The 21,679-nt window shown below is 36.0% G+C and overlaps 1 protein-coding gene across 1 annotated transcript in view; it reads right to left on the reverse strand.

Annotated features, from left to right (window-relative positions):
* The window catches only part of LOC110382384 (uncharacterized), a 189,711-nt gene that overhangs the window by 8,709 nt on the left and 159,323 nt on the right, over window positions 1-21,679 (reverse strand). The window contains exons 3-12 of the mRNA XM_064042543.1: window positions 8,329-8,476; window positions 7,877-7,944; window positions 7,392-7,539; window positions 6,672-6,784; window positions 6,142-6,256; window positions 4,221-4,348; window positions 3,338-3,453; window positions 2,713-2,822; window positions 1,477-1,613; window positions 488-586 (exon numbers count right to left, since the gene is read on the reverse strand). Of these exons, the coding sequence (XP_063898613.1) occupies window positions 488-586; window positions 1,477-1,613; window positions 2,713-2,822; window positions 3,338-3,453; window positions 4,221-4,348; window positions 6,142-6,256; window positions 6,672-6,784; window positions 7,392-7,539; window positions 7,877-7,944; window positions 8,329-8,476 (1,182 nt within the window). The remainder of the gene's footprint in view (window positions 1-487; window positions 587-1,476; window positions 1,614-2,712; window positions 2,823-3,337; window positions 3,454-4,220; window positions 4,349-6,141; window positions 6,257-6,671; window positions 6,785-7,391; window positions 7,540-7,876; window positions 7,945-8,328; window positions 8,477-21,679) is intronic.

Consider the following 21,679-nt stretch of genomic DNA (forward strand, 5'->3'; position numbering starts at 1 on the left):
GTGTACGTTGTTTACTTTTTCATTCATTCGGATTTTGATGTTCATCAGTACAGTATTTACTTGTTATCTAACAGCGTTAAAAAATTGACTCAAAAAACGGGTGAAAGAGTAGCTTTAGAATATACTAAGGCCTTCGTTCACCGACAAAATAAACGTCTGTTTTTCTTCAAAACAACTATTTACTTTTAAAATTGAACGTGAAAAAAGTAAACTATTTTTTTCAAATTAACTTTCATGTTGTCGGTGAACCTGCAAGTAAGTAGCAATATAGTAAAGTAATAAACTAATGCCCATTTTCACCAACAAGTACCTAAATTCAGGGATCCCCTAAGAGCATTTACGGGATACTTAGTAAGAATTTCGTTTTCACCAAAGTTTAGGTGACTCTTATACATAGTTATTTATGTCAAAATTGGGAGACCCCTTATTCTAAGTGGCACTTAGATTAAGAGATTGTTGGTGAAAACGGGCATAATTGTATAAGTACCGATAGTAATCTGCTGCCTGCGGCGGCGTCTGTCGGCGAGCGAGTCCACCACGGTGTAGCGCCCCGGCATCGGGCAGCGAGACGGGAACTGCGATGTCGCTGGAAACATACAATATTGTGTAAACTTAAATGTGTTCAAACTATCTTGATAAATATCATTTTAATACCTGCTACCTGATAAAATATATTGTTCATACTACATATTTATTTGCATTCAACAATAAAAGTTACATGTTTATGTGTGTCCGCGTGTATAATAAAATTCCAAATGAATTCAAAATGTTAAATTTAAGATTACTGAAAATCAAATTATAGAAACGGTTGTCTGCTAATAGTTTTTACGGTTACAGCGTCACAATCATATTGTATTGTTATGTATGTCGCACGCTTATGTATTAAGCAAAACATGTTTGTTCGTTGATTATACATATTTAAAGTTACCATATTGTATAATATTTTTTATGCAAATAAATGATATTCTTATTCTTATTCCTCAATGTACAGTGTTGTAAGTATTATTTTTTACAATACTTTTTATCTGAGAGAAGCAATCAATGTCTGCTTTCATATTCTTAGTTTGGATGGGTAATTAACTAAAGTTTTTCCAATTTTCATAGGGAACAGTTATTTTAATAAAAACGGGCGTTAATTTGTTGACGAACTATTTCTCAAAATAATTAAGTACATAATTAGTATCAAAGATATTCCATTGTTTAAGTTTTTTATATACGAACAATGTTTGTATAATATAATATGTATGTTAGTCTTTAAGGTATTTATCTATGGGCCTTTGATGCCTGATAATAAAGATGATTTGATTTGATTTGATTGTCATCCCTTGATGTTTCGTTACTGATGCTGATCCAAGTTGGACAAACACAAAGACTGTGTTAATGCCTGCTTAGAGTGTAAGAGTAGTTTGAGTGGAATTATAAGAATTTGAAGTGTAAATGTAACAGTATAATCATTGTCCTAGTGTATACACATACAGATAAGTGTAACATGCGGCGCATATATCTGGTCTGCGCAGGCGTGGTGCGGCGCGTCGTGCAGACTGCCGCCCAGCTGCAGCTCCAGCACGCCGCCCGCGCGCCGCCACACTACTGCGCACACGTGCCCGGACTCGCTGTGGACATAAGTATATTAGATTAGTATTATATACTACTAGCTGGTGCCCGCGACTTCGTCTGCGCAGGTTTAGTATTTCGAACAATATGTTTACAAATTGTAGCCTATGTGTTATTCTGATGTATAAGCTATATTATTGTAAAGTTTCATTAAAATCCATTCAGTAGTTTTTGCGTGAAAGAGTAACAAACATCCATACATCCATACATACAAACTTTCGCGTTTATAATATTAAGTAGGATAACTTTGAAGAACTCATGCTCAAAAGCTTTGAAAGCTTTGACTTAGCCACAAGTTAGATAAATAAATATATTTTTACTTCTGCTGCTTAACAACAGATCAAACCTTTTGCTCACTTATGAGACAATGTTTGACCATACTGATATTTTTTTTTATTAGTCTACCAGTGAAACTAAGTAAACCAAAATATGTTCGGCGGGAAGACAATTTAGTTCTCGCTGCTGAAGTGAAAAGTTATATGTATCACACGAAAAGTCAAAGTCAAAGTCAAAGCTCTTTATTCTGAAAGCAAAGGTTTTTGTATCTCGTATCTTTAAATAGCTTAATTCTTTCAAAGATTAGTCGAAACAGTAGTAGTTAGTAGTTACAGCCTATTTATCGTCCCACTGCTGGGCACAGGCCTCCTCTCACACGGAGAAGGATTAAAAAAAATGCACTTTTATGGATAGTAATAAGTGTTTACATACACATAGCTTGTTTCAGTATATCTTCTCAAGGATTCCAAATACAGTTTATAAAGCTTTTTGGACGCTTTTTAGTTTTGGTTTAAGCTTAGATCCAGATAGGTTTTAATGTTAGTGTTGTTAATATAAATATATAATTGGACGTAGTTATGCAGAAACGTTCCAACCCACAGTAAGTTGAATTTGAGATATAAGCATTTTACGCGTTTCAGTTGTATTCTTTTTTATTCTAACTAGTAAAGGTATATACTAGAGGTTTTATTGTTGAATTATATTGAGTTTAGATAACCATATGCTAAATTTTAGGCTGTTCAATCACAATAACTCGATTTCGGGTGACTTGTGGGTTGGAACGTTTCTGCATAACTACGTCCAATTTATAGTTGAACTTACCATCCCCTCGTGAGATGCGCGACTAATTTGACTAGTTTCTTATCCTTATGTTCTAGTATAGAATGGCAGACCAGTCTCTTCTCTTCGAACGAACCGTCCACGTTCATTATCTGTAACATTAAGTTTATAGTGTCAGTAAAACATTAAGTATGTAGTGTCATGTAAAAATAGTGAATGTACTCTCTCGGAGTCTAGGCTATCCATGTACAAGTCTATAATGTTAGTTTTGAGGGTACTTCTTCGCGCAGGTGGATAAAAAGTAGTATTTCTCAGGCTTTGGGTTATATGTGTAGCTAATTTAATTTGAGCTGGTTTAGTAGTTTTAGAATGAAGGCGTGACAAGTACAGATACTTTGCACAATGCTTTCGCATTTATATTGCTGCAGAAAGTACTCTATAAATAAGCTACTTAACACTGAACAATTTTTTTTATTAGCCCTTTAGTTCCTGAGAATAATGCGTTCAAACAAACTCTTCAGCTTTATAATATTAACATAGATAAGTTCCTATTTTCCTAATTTCAGGAAACAGCTGTAATACATCTTATTTGTATTTCATTCTTAAACTTCAGTTCTCCAATTTATGTAATTAGTTTTAAAGCTGTCGAAGGACTAAATAAACAAACCTTGAGCGTGGCGTTTTTAGTAGTAAAATGGTACTGATGCGTGTGGTCCAGGCTGAACCATTTGTGATGCTCCACCACCCAGCTCGGGAAGTGACAGCGGTTGTGCTCGTCGTCGACTGGAAATATACATGAAGTATATGGTTAAAAATGGATGAATAAATACTGGGATAACTTTCAAAAAATAGTGGTACTCAGCTGCAGTCGATTGGAGTGGAAGCCAACCCCAATGTAGTTGTGAAAAGGGTCGGAAGATGATGATCAGGGTTGGTACATCTTTCACAGAGAGTTGGTTAGCCCTTAAGGTAATTGTATCTTGTGTCATGTATACAGGTTGGTCCAAAAGGGACTGCAAAATGTAATATTTAGAGTCACAATGCTAAGGAACACATGAACATACCCCATGTATGTTTTGTAATTATTTCTGGTTTTCAATTGTAAACTGTTCGTTGTAGTTAAAATTTTATTTGCATTCAAAATAGTTTTACTCTTTCTTTGAACTTGACGTAATCTTTTAAACTAACCTGTATACTTATACTCCCTATTACGCAACATTGTCTAGACACACGAATGTGAACCGTATTAGGGATCAAGCCCGGACCCTTTTACTGTCCAGCATGGTGCACCTTTACATATGGCGAATAGCGCTCATCCCAAAGATAATACTAAGACTGATGACGATGTAGTGACCTACCTTTATGTATGTATTTTTTTTATATAGTCTAATTTGTCCACTCCACCTTAAATCTAAATTCATATACATATTTACTTTTATTATTTAATTTAATTTTGTATAAATTCAACATGCATGTGGACAAACCTATTTAATTTATTAGTAGCAAATACTCATTAGTACCTAAATACAATTTATCTAGAGTCTACATACTGTTAGTAAGCTTCATGGTGCGGGACCCCTCGGTAGGCGAGGTGAGCCCGTTGCAGGTGGCGTCGCCCGACTGCGCGATGCTGTACGACACGCTCTTGTCCGCGTGCGTGCCCTTGTATACGAAACATCTGGGGAATAGGAAAAACAGGGTTATATTATGCAGTTTAATTGTATTACGAGATATTATTAGATCAAGGGGAAGTCTTAATTCTATCCTCTGCGACTAAACTCAGTACCAAATTAAGGAAACGAGTTTTGCCAGTACTCCTTCTTTGTTAGGCAAGTCAACGGACCCGTTGGTGGTAAATTTTTTACCTTAAGCCTGCCCACGTCACACCAAGCAGGTTAAGTCTCAAAATAAATAAGAAGCGAAAATACAACTAAATATCAGTTTACCGAACTGAACTGCAAAGAATTTTTAGAACCCTTTAGATAGAACTATACGGGGCCAACCATTTCAGTATAATCAAGAAGTATCAGGTAGCCTGGGTAACTGGATTGAGGAGGTCAGATAGGCAGTCGCTCCCTGTCTATACTGGTACTCAACTGCATCCAGTTAGACTAGAAGCCAACCTCAACATATTGGGAAAGACAAAGCCGATGACTGACAGTTACCCTTATATCTGCTGTCTCTTATCAGGGACCCTATGCCCAAAAGTTTTTAAACTCTTCGATATCGATATCCTTCAAACACTCAATAGTTGCTCTTATATGCAGGCCCGCCGCAAGCGGGCGTGCAGCGCGTGCACAGCACGCGGGCGGCACGTCCTAGGGGGCGGCAAATCTAGCGAGTTATCACGTAATATTTAAAAAATACAATATCTTTTTACTAATGATTTGATTTCAATATTTCCGAACACAGCAATAGCGCTAAGGATATTACTTACACTGCCGGTTTCAGTTAGGTACATCTGTTGAAAGGACATTTTCAAAATTAAAGATTCTTAAAAACGATTTAAGATCAACCAGTGGCGTAGCGTGGGGCAAATGCTATTTAGGGGGCGGCAAAATTAAACCAATAAAATTTCGGAAAAAGCCGCCCTAGCTTTGGTCGTCTCCTATCAATTTTGACTGTTTCACTCTTTGCATCCCCAAAAAAATTCGCGCTCGCTGCGCTCGCGGCTCCATGTCAGATATCGCATTTTATCTTTGTTATAATTGTTGAGGCATTCAATTCCGAAAAAAAATTATCGCGCACGTCCTTTATGGCTTTTTATGATATGTTTATTTCATGAAAACTCTAAGGAAAAAATCGCGCTCGCTTCGATCGCGGCTTTTGCACTTCACTTCTGTGCATATCGTGGTTTTTATTTGTTTTGTGTCCTTAGACTAAAAAATTTTCGCGCTTGCTCCGCTCGCGCTTCCTTACATATGAGATGTGTCTTATAAGTTGACTTTTCAACGGGAAACCCACCGAGGAAAAATCTAAGGAAAAAATCGCGCTCGCTTCGCTCGCGGCTGTTGCACTTCACTTCTGTGCATATCTTACTTTGTTAATTTACAGTGGTTTTTATTTGTTTTGTGTCCTTAGACTAAAAAATTTTCGCGCTCGCTCCGCTCGCGCTTCCTTACATATTGAATGTGTCTTATAAGTTGACTTTTCAACGGGAAACCCACCAAATAACATATTTTACTGACTTTAAACATTGCTATAAATATTTAAGTGCGTTAGTTTAAGTTAATCACAATCTTTCAATACATAGGGGCCACTATAGGGGGTAATGATTGCACTGCATTGATGCCCTAAGCAATTGCTTAGTCTGCTTAGGTTGCTTAGGTTACTCTGACCGGTCCGGACCCCCAGGGTCCCCCCCCCCCTATATATATTTTTGACAAAGCGTATGTAGTCGTAGGGCGGCATAATCAGTTTTGCACGCGGGCGAACAAACAGCTAGCGGCGGGCCTGCTTATATGTACATACCTGTACATATCTTCGTCAGTGGAGATGGAGTTCCGTCTCTGCACTTGCGAGATGAGTCCTACAAGGTACCGCGTAGAGCCCTCTTTCCACGTAGCTAGGCAGATCAGCTCCTCAACTGGAAGTACACAAGATTTGGATATTAGTTCAAACTCTAATACGTTTATGAAAATTAGGCTGACTTTTTGTTGTTGATGTTCAAAACATGGTTTTATGATGTTCAGCTTATCACCTTCATGGAATCAAATATTTAGCTTTTTTTTTTCAGACAAAATGTAAGTTCTGTTCTGGTCAAACAACTTTCGACGCTCTGAAGCTGACTACTAACTGACTGCAAGCTTGAAGATCGAATGGTATGAAACACTACTCTATAAGCCCGATAAGCTTTACAATAGGCACATGATTCTTGTTGATCTTTGTAAAATATGTATATTCTTCTTCCTTCTTCTTCTCTCCTTGCTGAAGGACATATTTCCCTAAATACCTGCGAAAAAGGTATACCATGTGACAGTAAATAAACAGCTATAGTTTACCATTGCTCTCAGTGCCGGGCACGTCAGGACAGGCCATGTATCGCAGCAGAAGCCGCGAGTCGTCCGTGCACGACTCCGCGCGAGACGGCGGGTTCGCGCAGTCGCCTGAACCACTGGAATATTGCAAATAAATGGTGTTAATAATATAATAATATATCATTGTAAGGGTATTTAATTTGTATCAAGGTGTACAAATAACAGGCACAATCAGGCTAAGTGCAGTTTTGCCCCTATACTATAGGGGCTATTTGAAATAAAAACATTTGACCGCGAGGTTATAGGGCCTATACCCTCGCGGCTGTTCAGTAGCCACGAGCACGAGTGTGAGATACCATACAATAAGAAGACAGTCACTCATAAAAAACCGCGGGACCATGAAAGAAAAATTGACGCTAAGCAGTGGCTAAGTCAAAACCGCGCGGGTAGATCCTAGGATGACAATCTTATCATGACGAGTTCCTCCATGTTTCGGAAGGCACGTTAAACATTTGGACATCTTTGACAGACGTTACGGGTAAGAAGCCAGAAAGTCTGACAACCAGTCTCAGCAAGGGGCAACTGGATTGAGGAAGTCAGACAGGCAGTCGCATCATGTAAAACTGGTATATACTCATCTGGATTGGTTTTTCTTAAGCTGAAGTAAGAAAGTCAAATCTTAAACTCCTTTAAAAACAATCCACCCTTACCAGGGTAAGCCTATAAACTGAAAATAACACTTACCGACTGTATGTAAAGGTGAAAGGCGCCGGGTGGAAGGGGCAGGGCTCCGGCAGAGGCCGGGGCTCCTTCCTGAACATGGAGTATAGCGCGGCGTCGCCCGTGATCGACTCGCACATTGTGGACAACGAGTCTCTCTGCCCGCAGTATGCTGAAATACATCATAACAATAATATTAGAAACGTGAGTTTGGAAGTGTGTTTTTTAATTATTGAATGAATTTCGATGAAACTTTGCTTGGACATCAGACAAAAGGTTACATTTGTAAAAATCATGAAGTGATTCAGCTTAGACAAATCAGGACAGTTTAATGTAGTCTTTTTAATAGATTTTTTTTTTTTTCATAGGTACTATCATTATGGGATATTATCAGTATCAGTTCATTCAGTAGATTACAAATAAAGACCAATGGTTTCTTGTTCATTGGAATTCAATAGGAGGCAGAATGCTGGTAGACGGAAGATAGGACTCAAGTAAGGGATACTCACTTTCTTTATATTGTAACACATATTTGTGCTTTTCATGTATGACCAGGCATCTGTAGCAGTCCTCGTTTCTGAAACATTACAATAAAGAAAATTACTTCAAATTCTGAAATGTCGTCACTTACGTGGATAGCTATAAGCTTTTTTACAACTAATTAGGTACACGTTGCACTCAAGGAGTTATAGTGTATGTCTTATATAAACTGGATTGAAACGAATAAAACTCTTGAGGAACTCAATCTCTCATGCAATCCATCTATCCATCCATCAGACTGAAAATCAGCACCATTTCAAATTTAAAATTTACATAAGACACGTCCTAAAACACCCAGTCTCCTCATTTCCTACGCTGATGAGAAGAAGTGGTGCAATCAACTCCCCAGCAACACATGTCTGTAGGTTAAACGATAAAAAATAACTCTTTTTGGTAGTCGGGTAAAATAAAGGTCACCCACCTATCATAAACGAGGAACTTGTCATTAGCATCAGTCTCTGCGCACTCCCCCTTGCCCTGCATGGTGGTGGAGTTGATGTAGATCAGCCCCGGGATCCCGGACTGGAACCAGCCGCCCGTCCAGCCTTCCGGGAAGTTGCAGCCGCCGCCTGGAAGCAAAGAAATAAGGGAATTTTAGAATTTAGAATACTGTTGGAGAATTTGTTTAACTTTATGCCAAGGTGTTTGCTGCAGTTCAAGCGATATCCCGAGGGAAATACCACCCATTTTCTGAGGCTTAAAACTGTGACTTTTTGCACCTAAATAACCTAAGACTACATAGAAGCCAGATGCTGGACCCAGAATGCTTCTATGTAGTCTTAAATTGGTAGGTATGCTGTAAGTAACAGTACAAAGGAACAATCGGTTGGTTGAATGGTTTTATCATCAGAAACTATACATATGTGTATGTTTATATGTTATAACATAAAAAGTACCTACAGTCAACTTCAGGTGGTAACAGTTTTATAGGAAAATCGTACCTACTTATTACTACTGAGTTAAGGTGCATGACAATTACCACCGATGTGCAGTCTATCGTACAAGTACATAGTCATAGAAATGTAATATACAACAATGTACATAGTTTCGTATAGCCTATCCATCTAGGAAAGCTACAGTTTTCATCTTATCCGGGTACGCGAAAAAGTTCCCTCGGCACACGGGCAAAAGCTAGTCATAAATTGAAAACCACTAAACATTTTTCAACCACAAAATACAAAACTACATACCGTAATAAACTAATGCTCCGATCATACAATACAATAGAATCGGTAATCGTTTTCAAATCGACCCTAAAATTACGAGGGGGACCCGGACCTTTTCAAACCAACGAGCCACAATTAATGCCTAATAGGTAATAACTAGCCCCTTTTATTATTATTGTTATGACCTTAACAGTACCTACACGGCCAACTTTTAGTCGGCCGATAAGTTTGTATGAGGTCATAAATCTACACTAATATTATAAAGAGGAAAAAGTATTGTTTTTTTTTTGTGATGGATAAGCTCAAAAACTACTGGACCGATTCTAAAAAATCTTTCACCGTTGGAAAGCTACACGCTTCCCGAGTAACATAGGCTATATTTTATCCCGATACGGGCACTAGTTTCCACGGGACGCGAGTAAAAACGCGGGGAAACTGCTAGTCAGTATGAAGATGAATGGTAGTACGCACATTACAAAGATCAGGTATTTAGCCGGTATCAGACTGACTGAAAACTTTGGTAATTATCATCATCCTCCGAGCCTTTTCCCAACTATGTTGGGGTTGGCTTCCAGTCTAGCCGGATTCAGCTGAGTACCTACCAGTGCTTTACAAGAAGCGATTGCCTATTTGACTTTGATAATTATCATGATTTTTTTTCTTTTTTTAAATTGACAGCTGTCGGCCGACTATTTAGTTTACAGTGTGCGGGTATTCTAACCGCAATTAAAAACTACCCTACAAATGTAATAGGCGTTTAACAAAGGGCTTAGGCACAATAGTTCTAAGTCTAGTGTTCGCAGCTAGGCTAGGTTCGAATAAGCATTGTTCTTTATATTTTTTAGTTCTAATTTAAAGCTGTGAAGTTTTCAATGGAAGGCTGGTTGGGCTAAGTGTAAATATATAAGCGATTTTTTATTCTCTACAAATAATATTATAGAATATATCGTTGGTTTGCTCACTTCGTGAAAACTCGATAATTTTAGTGTCCTAAACCTTCGTCATGAATCGTCCATCTTTTTGTGAAAACCATATAAATAGCCGTTCAGAAGTTCTAAGTTCATCGTGAAGAGTCTGATGTGGTAGACTTTATCTAAACTTCTAAACTCATATAAAGAGGAAAAGTATTTGTTTGTGCACTAAAGGCACTGAAACTGCTAAACCGATTTGAAAAATACTTCCCAACAGTGGAAGCTACACTATCCCCAGGTTCGAGTGAAACCTCCATAAATATAAAGTGTCTTATCGCTCTATCCGAGACTTTTCCGAGCCTTGCAGCTAATGTCTGACCTTTCATAAGAGCCTGCAAAGGATTCGAAATAAATACTTTTAACTTTACTTTACGCGTCCACTTTTTGGAACCGAGCCACAGTATCTACTTTTCATAAAAATCCGCAAAGGCTTTGAAATAAAAACTTTTAACTTTGACTTTGATCCCTATCACCGCTATTCTCTCTTCCCTTACACCACACACCACGCCAGCGATGTATAAAACATTCGTCACCATTGTCCCGCTCTTTGTTTCACGACATTTTGACTCCACGTGCGTCGGGCTGCACTGACGGATGTCAGTACAAACGATTAGAGTTCCGTAAGGGTTTAGTGAGGTTATTGCAGTTTTTGTATTGGTTGTTAAGGTATTTTAAACTGATTTTAATAGTTCAGTTCTCATATCGTCTACATATCGCATAGGTACTAATATTATAGAGCTGAAGAGTTTGTTTTTGTTTACAATTGTTTATGTTTGCTCGAATGCGCAATGTTTAGTAAAGCTGAAAAGTTTGTTTGCTTGAACGCATCTCAGGAGTCACTGGAATTATTTCAGTGTTAGGTGGCCCATTTCTCGAGGAATACTTTAGGATATTTTATCTAGGTATACGTAGTAATCCCCACGGTATGCGGGTGAAAGCTATACCTTGAACTTTGTGTCTTAATTTTTGTTAGTGACAACTGCTTAATTACAATACGGGCTGTAAAACACCTGGAATCGAACGTCGCGTCGCGCTGTATATGTACCTCTATAAGAATGTCAGTAATTTATTTGATTGATGTAGCGACAAAGTCAATATAAATAAAGCAATACGGAACCCTTCAAAAAACCATTACACGATTGTAAAACAGAACTCGTCCACTTATTAATGAAACGTATTAATTTTTCAGCCATCCTACCATTGTGGTCTACAATATAAACATAAATATAATAACGACCATATATGCCCCTCAGGCAATGCAATCCTGTCGAAGGATTAATTCGTAAATGTCGACAATTTAAGTATGTGAAAACAGCATCGGAAATAATATTAATATGTCTTTATTGGTTTAATGTGCAATAAATTATATTGGACGTTAACGACGTGTACTTATTTCATAATGAAATTCTTGTATATATGGGTGTTTTCAAATACATACAAACCAAAACTGTAGGTTCCGGCTGTCATTTGAACATCTTTGGCAGTCGTTACGGGTAGTCAGAAGCCAGAGAGTCTGACATCCAGTCTTGCTTAGGAGTGTTGGGTCAGATAGGCAGTCGCTCTTTGTAAAACACTGATACTCAGTTGCATCTGGTTAGACGGGAAGCCCACCCCAACATAGTGGGGGAAACTACGTAATTTTCCTATTCAAATAATGTTACAATAATAAATAAATCATCGATTAAAACACGTTTTCACTAATTAAAACCCATCTTTCAAAAACCGAATAAATTACCGCCCAAAAATCAAAATTCCTCTTCAATCACTATGGAAAATACCAAAACAATTTACAAAGCTGTTGAATCTGTGCTCTCACCATGGAGAACAAAATGACTAGCGGAGATGTCATAACGCAAAATCTCCTAAGAAAGTAGCGCGACAACATGCGGGTGCGAGAGGGACCAGGAATGTTACTAGCTCAGCCCATAGGACGCCGTCTTTGAACCCACCCATTATTTTCCAAATTAAATCACCTATCGATCAAGACCAATCTTTAACAGATTTGTTTCCATTTGACAAGGAACCCTAACGCCTCGATAGTTCTAGCAACTGATCACGCCTACCGTACGTTGCTTGACCTACAAGAAGGCGCCTGACCTACCTTCCTTATGGCATCTCCGCTATCTTTCCGTCCTCTGTAGCCCTCACCAACAAAAATATTTTAATTTATCTCCGGTATTCGTAATTTATTATCAAATTAATTACTTTCCCCCCCACAAGATGGCGTTGATGGCCACTAGGCAGGTAAACAAAATATATTCAATTATAAAATGGGCGACAATTAGTTTTCGAGATTGCACCCGCCAAAAACAATTTCGATGACAGACAGACAGACAATTGAGTTATGAATGCTGCGAGCTATCTTTTATCTTTTGTCAGCCGTTTAATTGTGAATTAGGTTTGAGGTTTTGACAGTTTTTGAGGGTACAATCATTTGAGGTAGAAATAGACATAAATGTTTTTTTTTTTGCTGTGGTTTGTAATTTTAGTAGTTTTCCACCTTGGTGCACATGGACTGTGTATAAATAGGTATTTAAACGTTCTGATTAAATAATTCTACCAATTTATTATTAGTCGGTATAAGGGAAAATCGATTTTACCACAAGTTTATCCGAGTTTACCACAAGACAGACAGACAGACAGGACTGTGTTATTAGATAATATTTGCCATTTTATCTTAGACATAATCCATTTGACACTTAACTAAATGATTCAATAAAATATGTATTTGTTATTATTGTATTTACATTGAATTTTAGCCGCTACAACATAGTTGGGAAAAGGCTAGTCAGATGATTGAATTTAGCCGCATCTAATAAGATAAGAATTTTTGAAATTCAACCGAGTTTTAAAATAAAAAGTCATATCGTTAAGATTTTTATCTTCAATAAAATGCCTGGTCAAATGGAGTATAGGTTTATACAATTTTAATTAATAACCTAACTCATAAAACGTACATATTTCCCGATTTAATTACATCCACTCTTAATGGAGTATGCACGATCTATCAAAGGTTTCTTAATCGCATTTCAGTTGTAAATGGAGCGGATGACTTTATGCCACACTGCAGTGGATACGTTATTGCAATCAGTCATATAAGTGGCGATGGATAGGGGAAGGGATGCCGTTTGTAGGTCATGTTAAAATGTTTATGTCGTAACTGTATTGAATATTTGTTTTCAGCGTTGTTTGTTAGTTTTGATTTTAATGTTTCACTGTTTTTTATTTTTCAGGTTAGAGGTCGTCAGGAGGAGTCGTGTAAATTTTGACACTAAGGCTTGTCAGGTGATTAAATCTGCAGTCAATTAATTAATGATTAAGTTTAATTCGATAAGCAGAAAATCATGTGATTTGGACTCTACTTATAATAAATCATTACGGACTAAAAATAGACACTGAAATCTTAGAATATTTGATTTCCAAGAGCGTGAAGTAATTTATTGTTAAAAACCGTGTAGGTATATAAAAATAATATTTTCTACACAAACTTGAGTCACCTTCAAAACTCGGAAATTCCCGTCAATCATGAAACTCTAAAGAAAATGAACTGAAAGTGCATTAACAACTCTGGCATAACACCGACTTCAACTAAACGCGTCGGAAATATTATTGAGTTTCATTTTCTGAATATCTAATGAACTGCGCTCATTAACCGGTGCATGGAGAACAAAATGAATAGCGCAGATGTCATAACGCTCTATCTGGCTGCGGAATTGTTGGAACGAGTTACCGCGGCCCTGGTACATAAAAGGCCTACGAAGGAACATGAGCGATTTTAGTCGGTAAGAGTCTGACACCTACTCACGCTACTGACCCACAGCGGGAGGAGTCAACTGATGATTTCCCATAAAAAAACGCCACTAGAGAATTTTGACATTATCCCCAAACAAACAAAGTCAAATTCCTATCTCTAGTAAACATAACAACAGATATATAGAATATTGGGCCAGAAAGTAGCGTTCGGGGGACGAGGAATAGCTCCGCCCTTATATGTCTCCTATGAAACCCGTCCATTATTTTCAAAATAAAATCACCAATCTTTGACAGGTTTCAATTTGATAAATCACAAAAACGTCGCGTTACTTCTTGAGTTAAATTCACGCCTACCTTACCATACTTTGACCCAAGAAGGCGCCTGACCTACCTTCCTTATGGCATCTCCGCTACATTTCTTTCCTCCGTGGACCAGGCTTTTCTATCCCTCTCATACATAGAAAAATCCCATACGTTAAAAAGAGATAGATATAAGTTTGCATAGAGTTCACGATTGAGTGATTTCAATTCACACGTAGGATTTTCTTTATTGCATTAGAATTAAATTAATTTTGTACGGGACCTGTGAGTTCCATGAATTGGATTTTTGAAAAGAAAGTAATAATTTTTATGGTTGTTTTAGTGATTTTTTTATGTTGGAATATAAGGTATATAGTTAATTAAAATTTATTTTCCAATATAGAGACACGAAATATTTAATTAAATTAAATATAAGTCGATGGTCAATACCAGATAAATAGTTTCTTTATATTCAAGTTTTAGTTGTAGCGAATTGCGGAGTTATCTGGAAATCAAAGTTATTCCAAGTTTAAACCTATGAAAATCTGAGGTTATTTGTCTCTTCTGGGTGTAGCAATTATACGTGTTTATAATTAAGGTCATAAACAGTGAAAAACATAATAAAGTATACATGTAAGCGAACTCTATAACGGTGTCTATTATGTATCAACTGTTTTACATGAAAGCCTGAAAAACAAGGCCAATTCAGCACTTAAAATATTAATTAGTACCCAAAAACCTATAGTAAACATCGTGTGAACAAAAATTGAAGTGTTTCGAACAGAAATTAATTAATTTGAAACCAGCTCAATTAGTTTAATGACTAGAAAACAGAATGCTTTGTAAACAGCATATTTTCGCGCGCAAAAATAGTCGGCCATTTGCACAGACTGACGTAAACAAAGCCGCCATATTGGAAAATGGCTGAAAGCGCGGTAAAAATATCCTTACGTTGTTTGCTAATTAATTTATTGAGTTTTTTACTTGGTGTTAATGATGCAATTAAGAACTAATTATTATTACATTTTGGAAAATATTTTTGGATTTATTTAATGGTTATTTATTGCTGGATTATTTTGTTAAGGGATTCATTTATTACTGTTTTTTTTAGGAAAACAATCTTATGCGTGGGTGTTGCAATCGTAAAAAACATTCGCTTGTTTACTCCAAAGTTAATAATAATGAGTGAAATGATAAACAAGCTATACCTAACTAGTGGTACCAAGAAATATCGGTTTGCACCAATAACAGGTTTGAGTCAATTCATGTAAAAACTTGGTACACTGGTCTACTGGGTAGGCTTCCAGACAAACGTATCTAGTTTGACATAGAAAGTGAAAAGAAACTATAATAAGTATACATATATGTATTAAATATAATAAATAATGCATATTATAAGCTCTCACATTTGCAACATCTAAATAAAACTGTTAAACTATACGTATTATTAAGTTCATTCAAATAAATTTTGAGTTTGATAGTACCTAGTAACATACGAGCGAGAAGGTTAGGCAAACGATGGTACTAGTATCAGGTGGGAAATATACCCAAAAACCTTTCAAAACCCTTAACCCCCGACTATTATATGTATACGTAAATCAAACAAATACTAATTAATTTGAGAGTTCGCAAGCCGAAGCCTCGCGAACACGATGTTATAACGCAATTGTATTTGACAGTATCAATTGCTCAACGATGATGTTTCAACCCGCCCCTGTCGATATACAGCGTGTTGCATAAGGGCAAGGTTTAAAACTGTATTTTAAAACGTCATCTTCATATTTTTTATTGCATCCAATAATGTAGAAAGAAGACGAAAATTGATTCGTATAGGTAAACTCATCCTTGTTCTTAAATTACATTAATTTCAGAAGTATAGAGATTCGACAATGGCTGTACCGAAATTGATTGGCAAATATGGGCAAGAATCTGAACAGAATTGATTGTTCAAAAATACCTTTAAAATTATTATTTTCGAAAATGCTTTATACACAGTTGGTGCATTATAAAGCAAATGAAATATTGTAGTGGGTTTAGACGTGAAATCTTTTAAGAATAAGAAAGTACTTTGTTTTTAAAATGTGATCAATCAATCTTTCTTTTTTAATACGTTATAATTAATGACACCGCTATCTTATCTACACTGAAATAAATAAAATATTGCAGGTCTTAAGCCACATCGCTCAAAAAAATTAGTTTGCATTCAAAAATAGTTTACCACATTTTAAAGACAGAAGACCTTTTGACAAATTACTAAAAAGCAACATCCTGTACACTCTCAAAGCATACCAACGACAAACACTTGAGACAATCAAATGATTAGAACCCACTCCGTTCTGTAACGATTACGATAATGGATCGAGATTAAAACGATTACCGATTACCGATTACTCGATTATATTTCGAGTAGGCATCGTATTAACTAACAGAATTACAGATTGTTTGCTCTGTGTTAGCTGAGTTCACATACGAATTAGTGTAACCGAATGTAATTGATGCTGTGTGTATTGATTAGAACTTATGTGGTAATTAACTGGATAGTATCGTGTTTCGGTGGTATTTTAAAGGGTAATAATTGCGGAGGAACATAGAAAAATATATTAAAAGTTTAAAAAGTACTAGAAAAACACATAGGAATTTAACCAAAAAGCTCCATCATCAGATGAGTTCGACAGTACTATATTATTGTATTGTCAGCAGACGCTACGATCCTTGGAAGATGGTTAAATCAGTACATCAGTAGGTTATATAACATAGTTACACATAAAGGTAGGTTAGCCCTTATAATAAATAACTACTTTTCAGAAAACCAAGTTGATACATTTTGCAAGAAAGCTAAGTCTTAGGGGGATGTAGTCTTCATCATCTGCCTAGCCTTTTCCCGACTATGGGGTCCATTTCCAGTCTAATCGGATGCAGCTGAGTACCAGCGTTTGACCTTCTCAACACAGTTACCCGAGCAACTCTTTGGTACGGCTGGATATTTTACCCTTAGTAAATAAATCTTTCTACTTGCCTACAAGGAAATGCGTGAAGCCGCGTAAAACAGCTAGTTTCCGTACCAATATTGTGGTGGACATATCAGAAAAGCTATCCATCATTCGAAGGTCGATTCCTTGGAAACCAGGGCTCAGTTTCGGTACCAATTTATGTGTTTATATTCCCGATATCTTTGGGTATAATCAGCCATTATTATATAGTGTTTGGCTAGGCTGGACGTTGGACAAACTTTAGAAGATATTTACAGCCATGAATTTGGAGTGTCAATTTTAAGTGGATTTTGGGTATCTATCAATCATTGGTGAAAGATAGAAAAGGTATTTGGAAGAATGTAAACAGGCTTTAAAGTCTGAGACAGAATAATCATAGCAGCAACCTAGAGACACTTCTTCTTTTAAGTCGGTTATTTTTTTTTGTAAAAAGTTTTTTTAGACATGCAAATTACTTTTGCATGTTGATTGTTATTATTTCATTATCAACAATCAAACCATGTCTGAAGATTTTGAAGAGAAGAATCGAAGCGTTCTTGCAACTTAGGAAAGTTGCCCTCGATTTCTCAAGGTTTCCACCATCAGAACCAGACATAGTGGCAATGGGCCTATCTCTGTTGAATCGTGTCTTATGGCGCGCATTAAAATGTGTTTTTATTTTTAACATGACATTGGATTGCTCGTGTTGAATTTGAAAAATTCTGTTACTGTTGGAAAACCCTATCCCCGAGTAACATAGGCTATATTTTATTTATCCCGGGTACGAGCATAACCATGAGACGCGAGTAAAACCGGGGGAAAACACCTAGTCTTGAACCGACTTCCCAAAAAAATATAATATCGGTTCTTAATTCGTCGAAATCTTTTATGTTTTTAACATGTAAAAAAAATTACTAACTACACAAAAACAAGAGATATTCATAAAACAATTTGCGCTACAGAATACAAGAAAATCAATAAGCTAGTACATATCGTAGCAACGCCCCGCCGTTTAGGGGTCCTTACGAAATAAAACAAATCCCGCGCGGGGTACGTAAAAAATTATAATGTACGTAATTGTATCTTGGGCCGCACCTGTGTTGTATGAGGGTCGAAACGTTTTGATACTTGGATGAAAATATTAATTTTAGAACAGTTTTTCATTTTGTTTTCTTAATAACTATTAAATAGTATTGAATTGTGTTTAATAGATAAAAGTTATATCTGCTTATAAATAGAGGACGAGAGGGAAAAGGTATGTGCTCAAAAATAATTTCAAACTTAGGTCAGATTTTTTTTTGTTTCCGAAAACAAGTATGAATTTTTTATCCTTTTTATATAAAATATGGCATTATTTTAACTAAGGTATTCATGGCATTAATTTTAAATGAACAATCTTATTTTCCCAACGCTCAAATTCGCAGAACTAACAGAATATTCTAACGCATCCCAGAAATATCTCCCAGTAACAAAAATGACAGATTTTTTATACAAAACAACAATATTTTTAATCAAATATTTTGAAAATAACAGAAGGGCTTATGATTAACAGCTACTAAAGAACCTCTTGGCGATTAGTTTCATTTGTGAAATTAACTGAAAACTGGAATAGACCTACACGCTTCGTTAATCACTTAAAGAACTTGTGCTGACCCGGACCCGTCAGTTTTCTCGGATGAACACACTTTTTGAAAGAATTTTATAACAATAATATAACGTTATGGTCTTGTTCTTCCTGCCGTTTTATCTGTTGTAGAATATTAATAAAAATATTTTTTCGATTTCCAAGAGTACCTATACATTTTTTAACTATTTTACTGGAAATAAAATGATCTATGTTATACTTTAATGCATTCACTGTAACTCTTGTGAATAAATCCATTTTATAAACGTTGCTGTAAATTGAGATGAAATACAATTAAAATTGGCTCTGTATTAAACACTCACAACAACTCTAATTCAATATTATAAATAGGCTAATTTCAAACAAAACTGAGTCAAACAAAAAACAGTAGCATCGAGAGATATACTTAACTTTGGTCTGGAAATATTCTCTGGTCAAGTGTGAACATACCAGACCAATTATATTCGCAAGAGAATCTACTAAACCAAAGAAAAAGTTACTTAGTTCTTAAGTCTTATACCTTTTTGCAGTCACCAGCCAGCCAGTTCAATTATAAAATTCCATATTTGATAACCGGAAAGTAAAATATATTTTTTAAAGTATTAATATTATAGTACTTCATCGTAAAGTACCAAGACAGGTCGCCGCAGTACGTACCGCGCTCAGGTGTGTTATAAAGACGTTTTTCTTGTCCCGAGTCCCGCGGTGCCATTGCGTAGAGACGGGACACGCTTGCTTTGAATTTTATCGATACTTTTATTAAGTTTCTTGTGTTTTGTGGCAATGATATTTAATAAGTAGTGTTCTTGTAATATAACTGCTAGTCTGTACAGATTTTTGTCTTTTGTAAAGAAAATGTTTTATAAGACTGATTTGAAAATATAAGATTTCATTGTAACAAGCTTCTGCCAGCAGTGTCATCTACTTCTTGAGGCAACAAAAAGCAGCCTATGTAATATATAAGCTAAATTAGCCAATGTATAAGTTATATTATTAACAAGTTTGGTCAAAATCCTTATTATATTATATTATATTATTATATATCCTTATTAATCCTTAAAGCCGTTTGCGCGTGAAGTAAAACCACACTCACAAACTCTCGTCTATATAATATTATTATGATGTGATATAAATAGAGGTAGTGTAATAAAATCTACATTATTGCATGTTTATATGTTTGATAATAAACACGAGAATAACAGTAAACAGCGTACAATAAGATTATAGCTGCAAATACATTGGTATTATTCCCTTAATGCCGTAGTATTGGTTATTACCGCCAATATCGGTATTAATCACGGAATAAGGAAACAAGCGGAGATACCATAATGCAGGTAGGTCAGGCACCTTCTTCTAGGTCAAATTCGTATAGTGGGCATGACCAAAACGATCAGTTACGAGAAATGAAATGAAAATCTTTATTTGCAGAGACATGGTAAATACAAAAGGTGGTAAAAACAAAATAGTCTCTTAACATATCTCGCCTTCAGTATGCATGCGAAAATTATAGCATAAAATAATGCTTTAACCTTTAATATAATCTTAAACTAAGCAGGTACAAATCTATTTCCTACAATTAAGCACTAACTAAAGAGAACTAATGAGGTGGTCGGGTTCGTTGAAACATCTGTCAACGATTTTTAGTATTCCAAAAATTTTCGGGTCCAAAGAAGGCGTGTAAGGGCGAAAATAGTAACGTTCCTCGTCCCCCGCTCAACTGCATGTTGTCGCGCTACTTTCTTAGGCGATTTTCCGCTATGGCACCTCCGCTAGTCATTTTGTTCTCCGTGGTATTAATGTAAAACATAATCAGAATAGAGAACAACCTAGATTACTTCCCGTAGCTATTATTGCTTGCTAAATCGAGTTGGGAATGTTGCAATCATAAATGATATGTACATGCGATTTGCACTTTATTGTTTATAGAAAAAGGCGTTAGATATAAGTTTATCAACATAAGAATCAAGTGTGTATTTAATTAAGATTACCAATCATGAATCTTACCTGATATTTTTTATACGAATCAGATTCATGGTTAACTTTTTGGTAACACTACTGCTTGTACATAGGAATAATCGGTTTATTTACTAACATAACCCCATACACATTAACACACAACACACATACACTCACACATACACACTTACGCACACACACACATCCATACATATTTCTTGATTTTCTTTTATATTTTCTTATGTTAATCTATTTACTATCATTTTAATAATATTAAGGAAAATATAAAGGAGATTGTAATTTAAAATTCAAAAGTCCACTTATATCGATAAAACAGAGGCACATCACTGACCATAAAATATCCGTCAAAGTATGACAAATATTGTTTTTACTACAAAACGGATTGCCCGTATCGGGTGCATAGCTTTAAAACATTATTCTGTGTAAATAAATTGTTTAAAATAGAGATATTGAACAATATATTGGTCTAGTCTTAACTGTTCTTTAAAGTTGTAGCTTCAAATGGAACTTTTATGCCAAAACTATTGAGCCCATTGCCGACACTGAAAAATATCCCTACTATATAATATCTATAATATAAAAATGAATCGCAAAATGTGTTGGTAAGCGCATAACTCAACAACGCCTGGACCAATTTGGCTAATTCTTTTTTTGTTGTGTTAGTTATTGTCAGGAGAAGGTTCTTATGAAAACAAAATAGGGTAAAGTAGAGAAGTCAGTTGACGGGAGCGAAGCCGCGGGCAAAAGCTAGTTATAAATAAATGCGTCACGTCTAAACCACTGAACTGATTTTAATAAAAGGGATAGAGATAGAGTTGACCTTGAGAAAGAACATAGGATTGTTTTTATCTCGGACTTTTGCAGAATTCTCTTGGAAACGCGATATAACCGAACTCAACGCGGGCGAAGCCGCGGGCGAAAGCTAGTAGTTTAGAAACTGAGAAAGAACATAAGCTACTTTTTAACCAACTGCATTATTAGTTCCGTTAAAGGATAAAGAATCAATATTTTT

This window comes from Helicoverpa armigera, chromosome 29 (assembly GCF_030705265.1).
Source record: "Helicoverpa armigera isolate CAAS_96S chromosome 29, ASM3070526v1, whole genome shotgun sequence".
NCBI classification, from domain to species: Eukaryota; Metazoa; Arthropoda; class Insecta; order Lepidoptera; family Noctuidae; genus Helicoverpa; species Helicoverpa armigera.